Source organism: Pyricularia pennisetigena, chromosome 2 (genome assembly GCF_004337985.1).
Source record: "Pyricularia pennisetigena strain Br36 chromosome 2, whole genome shotgun sequence".
NCBI classification, from domain to species: Eukaryota; Fungi; Ascomycota; class Sordariomycetes; order Magnaporthales; family Pyriculariaceae; genus Pyricularia; species Pyricularia pennisetigena.
The window spans coordinates 3,800,738-3,815,579 of record NC_043741.1 but is presented as its reverse complement, the minus strand read 5'-3'; the positions used below and the strand labels follow the sequence as shown (position 1 = coordinate 3,815,579).

At 52.8% G+C, this 14,842-nt stretch overlaps 4 protein-coding genes across 4 annotated transcripts; 2 read left to right on the top strand and 2 right to left on the bottom strand.

The window, feature by feature from the left end:
- PpBr36_01055 (uncharacterized protein) lies at positions 1-1,072 on the top strand (the record flags this gene model as incomplete). The annotated part of the gene is made up of 2 exons (XM_029888244.1): positions 1-287; positions 913-1,072. 2 exons carry the CDS (start codon positions 1-3, stop codon positions 1,070-1,072), a joined length of 447 nt encoding a protein of 148 aa, XP_029752636.1.
- A 616-nt stretch (positions 1,073-1,688) lies between these two features.
- PpBr36_01054 (uncharacterized protein) lies at positions 1,689-5,511 on the bottom strand (the record flags this gene model as incomplete). The annotated part of the gene is made up of 4 exons (XM_029888243.1): positions 1,689-3,564; positions 3,629-3,697; positions 3,757-5,125; positions 5,229-5,511. 4 exons carry the CDS (start codon positions 5,509-5,511, stop codon positions 1,689-1,691), a joined length of 3,597 nt encoding a protein of 1,198 aa, XP_029752635.1.
- Positions 5,512-5,514: 3 nt separating this feature from the next.
- PpBr36_01053 (uncharacterized protein) lies at positions 5,515-6,749 on the bottom strand (the record flags this gene model as incomplete). Its single annotated transcript, XM_029888242.1, has 3 exons — positions 5,515-5,546; positions 6,271-6,421; positions 6,714-6,749. The coding sequence occupies 3 exons, from the start codon at positions 6,747-6,749 to the stop codon at positions 5,515-5,517; spliced, it is 219 nt and encodes a 72-aa protein (XP_029752630.1).
- A 1,217-nt stretch (positions 6,750-7,966) lies between these two features.
- Positions 7,967-14,842, top strand: PpBr36_01052 (uncharacterized protein; the record flags this gene model as incomplete). Its single annotated transcript, XM_029888241.1, has 3 exons — positions 7,967-8,588; positions 8,654-14,703; positions 14,789-14,842. 3 exons carry the CDS (start codon positions 7,967-7,969, stop codon positions 14,840-14,842), a joined length of 6,726 nt encoding a protein of 2,241 aa, XP_029752629.1.

Genomic DNA, 14,842 nt, shown 5'->3' with positions numbered 1-14,842 from the left:
ATGCATCCATTCGGCAAGCTACTGAGTACTGCTGGACAGCACAGCCAAGTGCACACAGGGAAGCTCAAGTCTGGGGCAAAACGCGGAGAGCTTTCAAAGCTAAACCCGATTGACACAAAGCTCCCCCAACTCCGCTTCAAGCCTCCGCTCGTCCTCCCGCCTTTCTACTTGTGGTCGCGTGCTCGTCTTGCTCTTGCTACCTCCGTTTTGCCTGCCCCCAAAGGTCCCAACAACTTTCTGCCGCCCGATCAATTCCGATTCAAAATATGCGGTGAACTGCCAACAAAGTGAGCCAGGGTTCCAGTTGCTTTGCGGAAATTCGCCAAGGAGCCTGGAACTCTATCTTGTGCTCTCCCCATCGAGTGGTAACGGTCCAGTTTAAATGTGTTCAGCCCGACCTTGGCCTCCTTGCCATCAACCGGGTTGTGTACGTAATTTTACCAAACTTTCACCGAATACCGTATGCACTACAGTAGCTTACGGCTACGCAGCTTTCTTTGATATATATATATACACGGAGTAGCCGCCACTTTGCTCATCCCTACTAGCTCCTGACCCTACTCACTTCACCTACCAGCCTAGGTCGTCTAACATTCGTCCACAACGTTCGTCTAGACTAGCCAAAGTTACAAACTCGCCTCTCTACCCATCTATCTCCGTATCATCCCAGTAGCAACCCTTTCAATCCATCTCTCGTAAAAAAAAGAAAAAGAACAGGCAGCAGGCTGCCCAGACCGATCTCTCGTATTTCAACACAAGTTACTACTCATCATGGATCACCAAGCAAAAGCTCCTCTGAGCCGCGGCCAGGCTCCCTCACTAATGTTTGGCTCCCCCCTTCCCGGATCTTTTGATCTTCCAGCTCGACAAGCCGGAAGAAAACATTGCTGACACAACTCCTCCATTCAATAGCCGAAACCGCCGGGTCGTCGCCGTCGCAGCTTCAGCCGCCGCTGTTGGCATGGTCATCAAGCTTCGCGCCGATGCTCTGAAGAAGAACGAGATGGCACAGAAGAACTCGGCAGTTCCCAATTTCTACGTCAGCGTTGAGCGGAGCGGTGGCGGCATCTGAGACGACGTTTTTTTGTTCCCATTTTCTATTTTGCTACATGATGACCAACAAGCCGCGGCTTTTGTCGGTGTACACAAGACTTGAGTTTCTGGAAAGAGGAGGGACGAAACAAAACCAAGTCTCGTAGAGTCTGCTGGGTGGTTCATGACAGACAATGCCGAACAGAAGCGTCAGTCTGTATTGGGACACAAATTTTGGTTGTAAGGGGGTCAGGTACATGCATATACGGTCAGACTTGATTTGGCGTTTGGGAGTTTCTGGTATTTTTCAGTGGGGAACGGTAAATATAGTGCCCAGAAAGATGATTCGAGATTCTTCAAGAATTACGTCAAAGTAGTTTGTTCAGGTTCAAAACTCAAACTGCAAGCCCACCCAATGTCCAAACAGGGTCCATCCAAAACGCCATAAGCAAGATGCTTCTAGAAATCATAATGAAGCAAGATCCACGACAATTGGCCTAAAAAAAAAAAAAAACCACTCAAGCCACAACGCCTCCATATGATATGCATATGATAAGAAATGCACGCCAAGTTGTAAAAAGTAGCGTTGCCGTCCCCCTCCAAATAAGTTCTACACTGTATTAAAACTTCCCAAGCTTCCAAAAGAAATTTCTCGTTCATAGAGAGCTTCCTCTCTTAGTAAAGCTGTCGTCGAAACCCACATCATCGTCCGTGTCGTCGTACTCGGCCGGCGTCTTTACCTCCTTGCCCTTTCCTTTTGCGTCGGCCGGCATCCCGACCTTGTCTTCTCTCATGCTGAGGCGGCTGGCAGGACGCTCGCGCGCCGCCGCGATGGCGCGGGCGGCCGAGGCGCTGTTCCCCCGAGAGTAGTATCTCGTCACCCGGTTCCGGCCGGCGACTTCAATGAGGCCAGATCCGCTGCCTGCCCTCCTGGGACTGGCCCTCCAGTAGTCTTCCTCGCCAGAGTTTTGGATGCTGGGGTTGCCGCTGGACCTCTGCTGCAGAACCCTGACTTCGCGGATCACGTCGGCGAAGCCCTCCTCAAGCGTCTTCATGCGCGCGAGGACCAGGCGACTCATGCGATCGCTGTTGTCGCGGCTGACCGCCGCCTGCTGCCTCTCCCGCATGCCCGTCGCCATGGCCATCTGGGTCACGAAGCTGCTCGGCATGGCCCCGACCAGCGCATCGTCTGCGGCGTTTGGGATTATGGCTGACGCCGAAGCCATTTCCGACTCCCCGTCGAGGCCAATGTCATACGATGACAGTCGACGCTGCGCTCTCCGGGCGTGCGTGTCGAGGCTCGGACCCAGACCTGCACGGTTTGGTGCAGTGTGGATGTCTCTCGGGGGCGGGATCGGTCTAGGCGGGCGGGCGGAAGGATGGTATACGATTGAACGGCGCGGTGAACGATGCTCTGAAGCACCTCCGGGCGTGACTGCAGGGGTTGGTCGGTTACTTGCAGGGCGAGACTTGGTTGGTCGTGCAACCTGTGAGCCCAGTGAAGATGGACCGGCTTCTGGCGAGGCTTGAACCGGAGGATTGTACAAGATCGTATTGGTAGAGAGAGTCCGGTTATGTAGCCCTCTACGGGGCTTGGGAGAGGTCGGTCCGCGTTCACGGAGTGGTTCTGGAGAGCTGCCTGCTAGGACCCCGAAACGTGCCGTGACTGGCGTTGTGAAATAGTCCTCGTCAAACACCTCGGCCGAAGCTTGCCGCACAGGGTCGACCGTGTTTGTCGCCTTGTCGTCCTCGTCTTCGTCATCGTTGGTGACAAGCTCGTCGTCACCATCGCCTTCAGCGTCTGTGTTGTCTTTCATCTCAGCCTCGGCTCGTGCGAACCTAGACCTGACCTCGTATCGAGGATTGGCAAAGCTCGGGTACGGGGCATTGGATATAAGATCTGCTGGATCGCTAGCGACAGACCGAACGTCTGGCATGTTTGTGAACCTCCGTGGCCGATCTCTACTGAGACTGATTCTTCGCTGCCACTCCGGTCCCCCGAAGTTGCTCCCCATGGCTGAAAGATTCCCTACCTGGGGCGACTCGGAATAGCCTTCGTTCTGATCCATCCAGTGCCTGATGGCAGTCTGTGTCTTCCTCCGTTCGTTTCTCCTCTGTGTCCGCAATGTCGTGAGACCCGGTGCTCTGCGGAAAACCTCTTCCAAGGCATGATCCTTCTGGAATCCAACGACGGACTCTTCGCGAACTCGCACGTTTGGACTGAAAAGTGCACCCCTCCCCGCTGGGTCTGCCAGCGACATGGCCCGCTGCTGACCCCGACCAGGATTTTCCACCAGATCTGTTGGGGCATACATGGAGGGAGCCAAGAAGAAGCGTTCATATGCGTATATGCAGAATAGCAGAGGAAAGTGAGTCACCTTGATGACGAATCGGTTGAGATAAACAAATTGCCGAAGGGGCAAGACGAATCTCAGCGGCGTGAGTAGCCAGGCAAGAATATTGCCTGGTGCAATGTAAGAGAAAAGCGCATCATTCTTCACCATAGATATCGTGTTAATAGCAAACAAAAACCTGTGGCGGGTTAGCAAGAGTCCAGGCAGCAAAAGCAACAAACCCCAAGAGTAGCAAGACCTACTGATGCTCTTCCCTGGCATTGGATGCGATGGTCATAAATGAATTGGTCAAGACCGTGATTAGTATTGTTCTGCGCAAGACGTATGTTAGTAAAGAGACAATTCAATCCTGAGAAAGGGGAACCCATACACAACTACAAAGTGACAAATCGTCAGAAAGAGCCCTATGACCATCTTCCCGAGTATGTCATAGTGCGGCCAAACATCCCAAGCAGCTGGAGTGAAGCCCATCAAGATTTGGAAGATCCTATAGGCGATATCGGCCTTGTCCCCATTGCTCTTAGACATGGTGAAGAAGACGAAAAAGCCACTGCAACAAATTAGCACAAGGACCAAGACTGCTGCAAGGTCCAGAGCCATGAGCCGGAAGGCTATTAAAAGTTGCGAGAAGTACTGGTAGTGATCGAGCACACTGAAGATCCTAGGAAGTAGCAAAATCCCGTTGGCGGCAAGTACATCGTAAGCGAGGTCGTTTAGTCTTGTCGCATCAACAGAGAAGACGCTGTAAAGTCGCAGCACATAGTACAAGATGAGCATGAGGAGAATTCCCAGGTCGAATATGTTCCAAAAGCTCATGATGTAGAGCGAAAAGCCCTGCTCGTTGAATCCCACGAGCTCGTCGAGCATGAAGCCTGCGCTCCAAAACCAAAATATAAGCTCCAAGCTTGAGATGCGAGTCGCCCGCTGGTGCAAGACAGCCAGGAAGAGGCCGATGAGCACCGCCAGGGAGAGTGTAGACAAGAAATGTCTGTACCGTGGGACACGAAGTCGAGAGAGCTTGAACAGTGAGGCATCTCTCGGGTTGTACAAAGACACAGTACGGTGGCCGCCAATGAGGGCATCTGGAGGTGGAGACTGGGGCTGGCTCCATTTGCTACGTTGTTGGGCCTCCAAGAGAGGAGTCGTGACGTCGGACTGATCTCTCTGTCGGCCCTCACTGCGTTGCCGGGACAAAGTGGCTCGGTGGAGGCTATCTGCAGCCGAATAAAACACTATTGCACCGTTCCAGATGGCTTCAAGCTGCTGCACGACAAGAGGATGAGCAAGGAAGTGTTTTGCCGAGGCCCGGATCGCGACCTCGAGAGTCGATGTTCTGGCTGCCGCCGTCTTAGGCCGACCCGGATTCCCAGCCGGTGTCTGCACGCCGGGCAGGCCCTGCAGTGGATAAAAATCGTATGAGAGGGCATCAATCAACTCGCGGGTGGTATACTCCTTCAGAAGCTTGATGGCCAACAGCTCGCACACCTTCGCTCTTGTATTGTTTGCCCCGGCGTTGCCTGGAAAGAGCACCGCCTCCTTTTGGAAGTTGAGACAGTTGGCCATCAGCGCATACAGCGTTGCTCTCGAGAAGTGTTGTGTTCGTATTTGGATCTGCATGGGCTTCAGGAGAAACTGAGACACCTGGGGCGATCTCAGCTGCTCCCATGTGAGCGTGGTTTCGGTTCGCGCTTGCACAATTATTCGAATTGCGTGTGTTATGCTGTATATGGGCAATGAATCTACCAAGTGCGCAATTACAGTTAGCGATGAGGACAAGGCTTGGTCATCTCCAGTTGGGATGATTTTTCTTTTCTTTCTTTCTTTTTTCTCTGGGAAGTTTACCTAAATGAGAAGCGGCAAACAAAGGCAGGAGATCACGTCGAGGAACAAAACCATCTTCGTTTTCTTGCTCTTCGTTACGTGTGCGCTCAGGGTCTCCATTGCGGGAATCTTCTTCATCTTCTTCGTCATCGTCGTCATCGGCCTCTGTGAAGTCAGCTACGGCATGTCGGACAGGCGCTCGCAAGTACTGGCGACTGCCCGGACTTGTCAAAGGCTCCCTCTCATCCTCTTCTTCATTGCGTCTGCTGCTCCCCTGGAAAGGGCGGAACAGTCTTGACACCATCTTTTAGCACCCGCGCCGCCTCGGGTCAAAGCCCTCTGCAGGGAGAAAAAGTTGACTGAAAGATCACTGCATCGACACACATTCAATGCGCGAGGGAGGGGGTAGAGAGGAGGAAGGTGGAAAATGGAGAGTTGTCAACAAGAGGGAAAAATGAATAGAAACCCCAAACACCTTATTCAGATCTGCGACACGACTACCTGTGTCAAGAACAAGATGTACACGAGACTCTACCAAGAATGAAGCATTGTCTAAGACGCTCTGTCTGCGACTGTGTGGAAAAAAAGACCCCCAGGTCCCATCCGGAAGGTCCAGAGAAAAGAAAAAGAAAAAAAAAAGAAAAAGACCAAACAGAAAAAGCTCAGCCAGCAGCCGTCGCGCGCAACTCGCGACAAGATCCGCTTTGCTTCTATTAAATCAACCGGGGGTGGCCTCAAAATTGGTTGCTTTTCTCTCGGCGCCGGCAACGATAAGGGTCATCAGGAGCACCGTGCAAAATTAGCCCGCTGCGCCCCTCTCCACCGTTGCAAGGTCTTCGGTGTGGGGTTACTGGATCGGTTATTGCGTTTTCTTGCATTGGTCGACGCCCACTTGGCAAGCTGGCCTGTATCTCGTTCCCATGGACTTTGTCTGACTCGGACAACCCGATGACCACGCCATGCGAGGCTTGCAACAAGGGTTTGAGGTGGATAGCTGAAGAAGGAAGAAAAGATAGAAAAAAAACAAGCCCGAATCGGAAGATATTTTGCGATAATTCATGACCCAAGATCGATCGCCGGCGACCACAAAGAAAGTGCTGGATCTTAGTGATTGGACTTGCTCTTCGTGCAACTCGGCTATCCGTTTTGCTAATTTGCAGCCGCCCAGGGGTGACATGAGCCAGTGAGAGAGTGTTTGCCTGGGCAATCCACGCCTATCCAAGGTTGGTAGGTCGATAGGGCATGTACTCGGTAGCAAAGTCCCTGGTCTATGAGAACTCATCAAGTACTTTGTACATGTCAAAGTGCGAAGAAATCCTGTCAGAGTCGGTCGCATGATGTCTTGCATGCGACTAAAACACCTTTACGTGATCACTAGGGCAGCAATGTTTATGTCAAAATGCACGAAGGCACGCTAGTATTTTTTGAATGCAACCACACCTTCACGTATGATTGTTTACTCTTTTGCAGATGGGATGATTGAGTGAAATTATTGGAACATCATACCACAGCATACCCGGTATAAGGCTGCTTGCTATACATGAATATCACAAATTATGACTTCAGTTAAGCATAGGTCCTAATTACGACATAGGTACTTTGCAATATGCTTTCCTACAGCATTACATGCTCCACCGATATTACTTGATCAGATCCCAAATCGGAGCACCATATCACGCCAACGAGATTGATTGATTTGACAGATTCACGTCTGGCCCCGCTTTCCGTGTCCAGTCTAGGTCTCTTTTGTCTTGGAAGTCCTTCAAATCAGCATGCAGCGCGACACCAGCAAAACCATATCAGAGTAAACATTTGTGATAGTTTAGCTTGAAAAACTTAATTAAAACCATTGCACTACTAATAGCATATACAAACAGTCGTTGCGCTGGCTTTGTGGAGCTTTGTGGAGGGACACCATGAAAATTTGTTCATGGTTTGCTGGCAACTGGAGGTCAGCTGACTTTGTGTATTATGTGCAACTATTTTGGCGTCCAGGGTGGCACTGTCTTAATATAATCCCTCTTGCCTAGTTTGCCTAGTATTTCGGATAAACAAAACCTATACGATGATTCATCAAGTAAAAGTTGAATTCTCAGACATCTGTCCCAGTGGTGAAGTTTCTTTGCAATCGCAGTTCACCTGCTGCCCCTCACACAGAGCCGGCTGCAACATTTTCGATAGTGGAGATACCCGCTACAACAACATGCACCCGTGATTGGCCGCCTGGAGCTCCTAGCGGCAGCTATACGGGACGAAGAGCGGGCTACGACTGTAAACATTTCAGAGCTTAACCGCCTAGGCAGGGCGTCCCGAGTCAAACGTAGGCCCACAGACCAAAGGCGGTCAGCACAAATCCAGGGTGGCAGGGGCAGTCCCCGCACCAAATGTGGCGCCGCTAACCTCTACGGCCATGGGAATTGGCCAAAGAAAGCACAGCTCTGACGTGCGCGCCGCAAAAAAAAAAAAAAGTTTTTGGTGGGGTAGGAATTCTGCCGGTCCCAGAATCCCATGGGAATGTCTTAAAGAATCTGGTGAATACCATCATGGTTTTTTTTTTTTTCCTCCTCTTTTTCTTCTCCCCTCTCCCTTTCATCGGTCGTAAAGCTTCAGGCCAAGACGGAAGCTCGAATGCCTGAAGTCTGAACACCGTTGAAAGCAAGAGAACACAAGCTCGTCACTCTCCTCTATCTTGTTATTTTATTTTTATTCGGAGACTCTTGCACCACCTCGGGGCACCCACCCCTCTAGCAGCAGTCGTCATGGCTGCCCGTGTGTTCCCTCCGGCTTCGGCCCGCATCGTCGACTCGGCCAGCGACAACAAGCTCATCTGCCTTGAGCTTGAAGATGGCTCGGCTTACCAGGGCTACAGCTTCGGCGCCCCCAAGAGCATCGCCGGCGAGCTCGTTTTCCAGACTGGAATGGTGGGCTACCCAGAGTCGGTCACTGACCCCTCTTACAGAGGTCAGATCCTTGTGATCACTTTCCCTCTGGTGGGAAACTACGGAGTTCCATCTCGTGAGACCATGGATGAGCTCCTGGGAGACTTGCCTGCCCACTTTGAGTCCTCACAGATCCACATCGCCGGTCTCGTGGCCGCCTCATACTCCGGCGAGGACTACTCCCACTACTTGGCCACATCCTCTTTGGGAACATGGCTCAAGGAGCAGGGTATCCCCGCAATGTATGGTGTCGACACGAGAGGTCTAACCAAGCACATCCGGAACCACGGAAGTATGCTGGGTCGCATGCTGCTCCAGCGTTCCTCTGCCACCGAGAGCGGCAAGGAGCTCTCCATAACGAAACTTGCAACTCCAGACTGGGCTCAATATTTCGAGACCGTTGACTGGGTGAACCCCAACCAGAAGAACCTTGTCGCCGAGGGTAAGTGATCCAAAGCCTCGCCAGAACAGAAGTTTGGATTGGTAACTGACAAGTTGTCATTACAGTCTCCATCAAGGCGCCAAAGCTCTATAAGCCACCGCAAAATGTTGCTTTGAAGCATCCCTCCGGCCGACCGATTCGCATCCTCTGTCTCGATGTTGGTATGAAATATAACCAGCTGCGTTGCTTCCTCAAGCGCGGCGTTGAGGTCCTAGTATGCCCTTGGGACTATGATGTGTCTAAGGGAGCGGGTACCGAGTACGATGGTCTTTTCATATCAAACGGCCCTGGCGACCCATCTGTAGTCCAGGACACCGTCAAGCGTATCTCTGCCGCAGTTGCTGCAAACAAGACTCCCATCTTCGGAATCTGCTTGGGCCACCAGCTGCTGGCGAGGGCCTCCGGTGCCACAACAGTCAAGATGAAGTTCGGAAACCGCGGTCACAACATCCCCTGCACGAGCATGGTGACCGGAAAATGCCATATCACATCGCAAAACCACGGGTTCGCGGTTGACGCAGCCACGCTTCCTACCGGCTGGAAGGAACTTTTTGTCAACGCCAACGACGGCAGCAACGAGGGTATTATGCACGTCGACCAGCCTCACTTCAGTGTGCAATTCCATCCCGAAAGCACACCGGGTCCCCGTGATACCGAGTTCCTCTTCGACGTCTTCATCAACACTGTGGTCAAGTGCGCCGTCGACAGCAGTCTTCTGCAGAAGCCTGTCACCTTTCCCGGCGGCACCATGGAAGAGAACGAAAAGCTTCATCCTCGCGTGCACGTCAAGAAGGTCCTGGTTCTTGGAAGTGGTGGCCTGAGTATCGGACAGGCTGGAGAGTTTGACTACTCTGGAAGTCAAGCAATCAAGGCTCTGAAGGAGGAGGGCATCTACACTGTGCTCATCAACCCCAACATTGCCACCATTCAGACCTCCAAGGGTCTGGCAGATAAGGTCTACTTCCTCCCAGTCAACGCCGATTTCGTACGTAAAGTCATCAAGTACGAGCGTCCCGATGCTATCTACGTGACCTTCGGTGGCCAGACGGCTCTCTCCGTGGGTATTCAGCTCAAGGATGAGTTTGAGGAGCTTGGCGTCAAGGTTCTCGGAACACCTATTGAGACCATCATCACTACCGAGGACCGTGAACTCTTCGCTCGCAGCATGGAGTCGATTGGAGAGAAATGTGCCAAGTCCGCGTCGGCAAGCAGCGTGGACGAGTGCATGAGGGTCGTCAAGGACATTGGTTTCCCCGTCATTGTTAGAGCAGCATATGCTCTGGGTGGTCTCGGAAGTGGCTTTGCCAATAACGAAGCTGAGCTCCTTGACCTTTGCAACAAGGCCTTGGCGGCCAGTCCCCAGGTTCTCATTGAGAGGAGTATGAAAGGATGGAAGGAGATCGAGTACGAGGTGGTGCGTGACGCACAGGACAACTGCATCACCGTCTGCAACATGGAGAACTTCGATCCCCTTGGTATCCACACCGGCGACTCCATTGTCGTGGCTCCCTCGCAAACGCTGTCGGATGAGGACTACAACATGCTGAGGACTACCGCAGTCAATGTCATTCGTCACCTGGGCGTTGTGGGTGAATGCAACATCCAGTACGCGCTCAACCCATTCTCAAAGGAGTACTGCATTATCGAAGTCAACGCCCGTCTCTCGAGATCCTCTGCCCTTGCGTCCAAGGCAACTGGCTACCCGCTTGCCTTCATTGCAGCCAAGCTCGGTCTTGGTATTCCCCTCAAGGAGATCAAGAACACGGTTACCAAGGTGACATGTGCTTGCTTCGAGCCATCTTTGGATTACGTCGTGGTCAAGATGCCCCGCTGGGATCTCAAGAAGTTCACCCGAGTGTCAACTTTGCTCGGCTCGTCCATGAAGAGTATTGGTGAGGTTATGAGCATCGGTCGGTCCTTCGAGGAGGCCATCCAAAAGGCAATTCGGGCCATTGATTTCCACAACCTCGGCTTCAACGAGACCAAGGCTCTCATGTCGATCGATGACGAGCTGCAAACACCGTCAGACCAGCGTCTCTTCGCCATTGCAAATGCGATGGCAAGCGGATACACTGTTGACAAGATCTGGGAAATGACAAAGATCGACAAGTGGTTCCTCAACAAACTCAAGGGCCTGAGCGATTTTGCCAAAACCATGTCTGGCTTTTCCAAGGACGACATAAGCGGACGTCCTGACTTGCTGCTGGAAGCTAAGCGTCTCGGCTTCAGCGATAGGCAGCTGGCCAAATTCTGGAGCTCCAACGAGCTGGCTGTCCGCTCTCTCAGGCTTGAAGCAGGCATTACACCTTTCGTCAAGCAAATCGATACTGTCGCAGCTGAGTTCCCAGCGTTCACCAACTATCTCTATCTCACCTACAACGCAACCGAGCACGACATCTCGTTTGATGACCACGGTGTGATGGTACTCGGCTCTGGTGTGTACCGTATTGGTTCCTCGGTTGAGTTCGATTGGTGCTCGGTTCGTGCGATTAGGACTTTGCGTCAACAGGGCTACAGGACCATTATGGTCAACTACAATCCTGAAACTGTCAGCACGGATTATGATGAGGCAGACAAGCTCTATTTCGAGAACATCAACCTGGAGACTGTGCTTGATATCTACGAGATGGAGTCTGCCAAGGGCATTCTGGGCGCCATGGGCGGCCAGACACCTAACAACATCGCACTGCCGCTGCACCGCTACGGAGCAAAGATCCTGGGAACTTCGCCAGAGATGATAGACACGGCCGAGAATCGCTTCAAGTTCTCTCGCATGCTTGACAGGATTGGCGTGGACCAGCCCACCTGGAAGGAGTTGACAAGCTTCGAGGAAGCCAAGAAGTTCTGTCAAACAGTGTCATACCCGGTTCTTGTCCGCCCATCGTACGTTCTCTCGGGAGCTGCCATGAACACTGTCTACTCGGAGGCCGACCTCGAGTCCTACCTGAAGCAGGCTGCCGAGGTTTCTCGCGAGCACCCAGTGGTCATCACCAAGTACATCGAAAACGCCAAGGAAATCGAGATGGATGCCGTTGCAAAAGATGGCAAGGTTGTTGGTCATTTCATATCCGAGCATGTTGAAAACGCTGGTGTTCACTCCGGAGACGCAACACTCATCCTCCCGCCCCAAGATCTTGAGAAGACGACGATTGAAAGGATTGAAGAGGCAACTCGCAAGATCGCAGGTGCCCTCAATGTCACTGGACCATTCAACATCCAATTCATCGCCAAGGACAACGACATCAAGGTCATCGAATGTAACGTCCGTGCCTCGCGGTCATTCCCGTTCGTTTCCAAGGTCATGGGTGTGGACCTCATCGAGATGGCGACCAAGGCCATCATGAGCGTGCCTTTTGATGCTTATCCGGAAGAAGAGAGAACATCGGGCGCCGTCGCCTGCAAAGTTCCTCAGTTCAGTTTCTCTCGTCTTTCGGGTGCTGATCCAGTTCTGGGTGTGGAGATGGCCTCAACCGGAGAGGTCGCCTGTTTCGGAAGAGACAAGTACGAGGCGTATCTCAAGGCCTTGCTCTCCACTGGCTTCAAGATCCCAAGGAACAACATTTTGTTGTCTATTGGATCCTACAAGGATAAGAAGGAAATGCTGCCGTCGGTTGCCAACTTACAAAGGCTCGGCTACAAGCTCTTCGCGACGGCCGGTACAGCCGACTTCTTGCAGGAGCACGGTATCCCGGTGCAATACTTGGAGGCTCTGGGCTCTGAGGACGATGGACAGAAGTCAGAGTTTTCGCTCACTCAACACTTGTCCAACAATATGATTGACCTTTACATCAACCTTCCCTCAAGCAACAAGTACAGGCGTCCCGCCAACTACATGAGCAAGGGATACCAGACCCGCAGAATGGCTGTCGACTACCAGATTCCACTGGTTACCAATGTCAAGAACGCTAAGATTCTTGTTGAAGCTATTGCCAGGCATTTCGAGCTTGAGGTTGGACTGCGAGACTACCAGACCAGCCATCGTACCATGATTCTGCCTAGTCTGATCAACATCGCGGCCTTTGTTCCGGGTATCGCATCTCTCGGCAGCAAGGATTTGAGCACTGTTACCGGGGCATCTGTAGCCGCTGGCTTCAGCATGATCAGGATTATGCCGGTCGGCGTAGACGGCGCCATCACAGACGCAAAGTCTCTCAAGGTCGCACAGCAAAACGCCAAATCGGGCACTTTCTGCGACTTCAACTTGTCGGTCTCGGCAACCTCGAGCAACTCGGATCAAATCAGCCAGGTCATGGCCGAGGTTGGGTCGCTTTTCATTCCCTTCAACCACTTGTCGGATAACATCAGCAAGGTAGCTGCTGTGACGGCTCACTTCGATTCTTGGCCCACCCACAAGCCCATCGTCACGGACGCCAAGACAACAGACCTTGCTTCCGTTCTGCTGCTGGCAAGCCTTCACAACCGACGTATCCACGTCACGTGTGTGACTAGTAAGGATGATATCAGGCTCATTGAGCTGAGCAAGCAGAAAGGCCTCAAGGTCACTTGTGACGTGTCTGTCTACTGCCTTTACCTGTCGCAGAAGGACTATCCCGATTGCCAACAACTGCTTCCCACATACGAGGATCAGCAGGCTTTGTGGGAGCACATGAGCACTATTGACGTGTTCTCTGTTGGCAGTCTGCCTTACCAGCTAGCCCACACCCTGTCGCATGATACCGATGCTTCTGTCGGTATCGCTGACGTCCTCCCACTGCTGCTCACATCGGTCTCCGAGGGCAAGTTGACTATGGATGATATCAAGGCTCGCCTCCATGACAACCCGATGGAGATCTTTGAGCTTCACGAGCAGCTCGGTACTTCGGTTGAGGTGGAACTGAACCGATCGTACACACTTCCCAAGTCCGCCAACTGGTCCCCATTCGCAGGCAGGCAAGTTCGAGGCTCCGTGCAAAGGGTAACTTTCGAAGGCAAGGTGGTGTGCCTCGATGGGCAGGCTCTCCCCGTCTCGCCTATGGGCAAGGACATGTCCACTCACAACGCTCTGCCTTCGCTCCCCATGTCGCCACCTCTCAAACCAGCCCAGCAAACTCCTGAGAGCCCTGTAATTAGGCGCCAGTCTATGCTGTCCTCAGGGCCTCGTCCTATCCTGCGGCCGAGATACATCGATTCTGCCATGTCAGCACTGTCGCCTGTCGTAAACAAGTCTGCTGTCGACATTGAGATACCTTCCCAGAGCATTCCGCCGGTTATGAAGACTTCGTCGCTGGGCGAACTGCTTTCCGCGCCGTCTCGGTTCAAGAACCAACATGTGCTTTCGGTGCATGACTACAAGCGCAGCGATCTGCATCACCTCTTCACTGTTGCGCAAGAGATGCGCCTTGGTGTGCAGAGGGATGGTGTCCTGGACGTACTCCGCGGACGTGTGCTCTGCACCCTCTTCTACGAGCCTTCTACGCGCACCTCGGCGTCGTTCGACGCTGCAATGCAACGCCTTGGTGGCCGCACCATTGCAATTTCCACTTCACACTCGTCGGTCCAGAAGGGCGAGACACTGCAAGATACCTTGCGCACTCTTGGCCAGTATGGTGACGCAGTGGTGTTGAGGCACCCTCAGGAACAGAGTGTTGACATCGCGCAGAAGTTTAGCCAAGTGCCAGTGATCAACGGAGGAAACGGAAGCAAAGAGCATCCCACTCAAGCGTTCCTGGACCTCTTCACCATCCGTGAGGAGTTGGGTACCGTGCAGGGCCTGACCATCACTTTTGTGGGTGACTTGCTCTACGGACGGACAGTGCACTCGTTGGCCAATCTCTTGCGCCACTACGAGGTCCGCATCCAGCTCGTTTCGCCCAAGGGTCTTGCTCTCCCGGCCTACGTCCGGAACCAGCTGATAGAGCGTGGCCAGCTTTTGTGCGAGTCAGAGACTCTGACCCAGGAGATAGTCGCGCGCAGCGATGTTCTTTACTGCACCCGCGTGCAGAAGGAGCGCTTCCCCAATGAGGAGGCATACGAAGCCGTGAAGGGGGCTTATCGCATCGACAACGCCATGTTACGCCAGGCCAAGGCTAACATGATTGTGATGCACCCGCTCCCCAGGAACGATGAGATTGCGGAGGAGATTGACTTTGATCAGCGAGCAGCCTATTTCAGACAGGTAAGTGTTTGGATGGTCCATTGCCGTCGGCTGTGCGCCAGCCTTTGTTCGTCTATCGCATTTGCTGACATGTGAACCGTTATAGATGAGATATGGACTTTACTGCCGCATGGCTCTCCTTGCCCTGGTGATGTCCTGA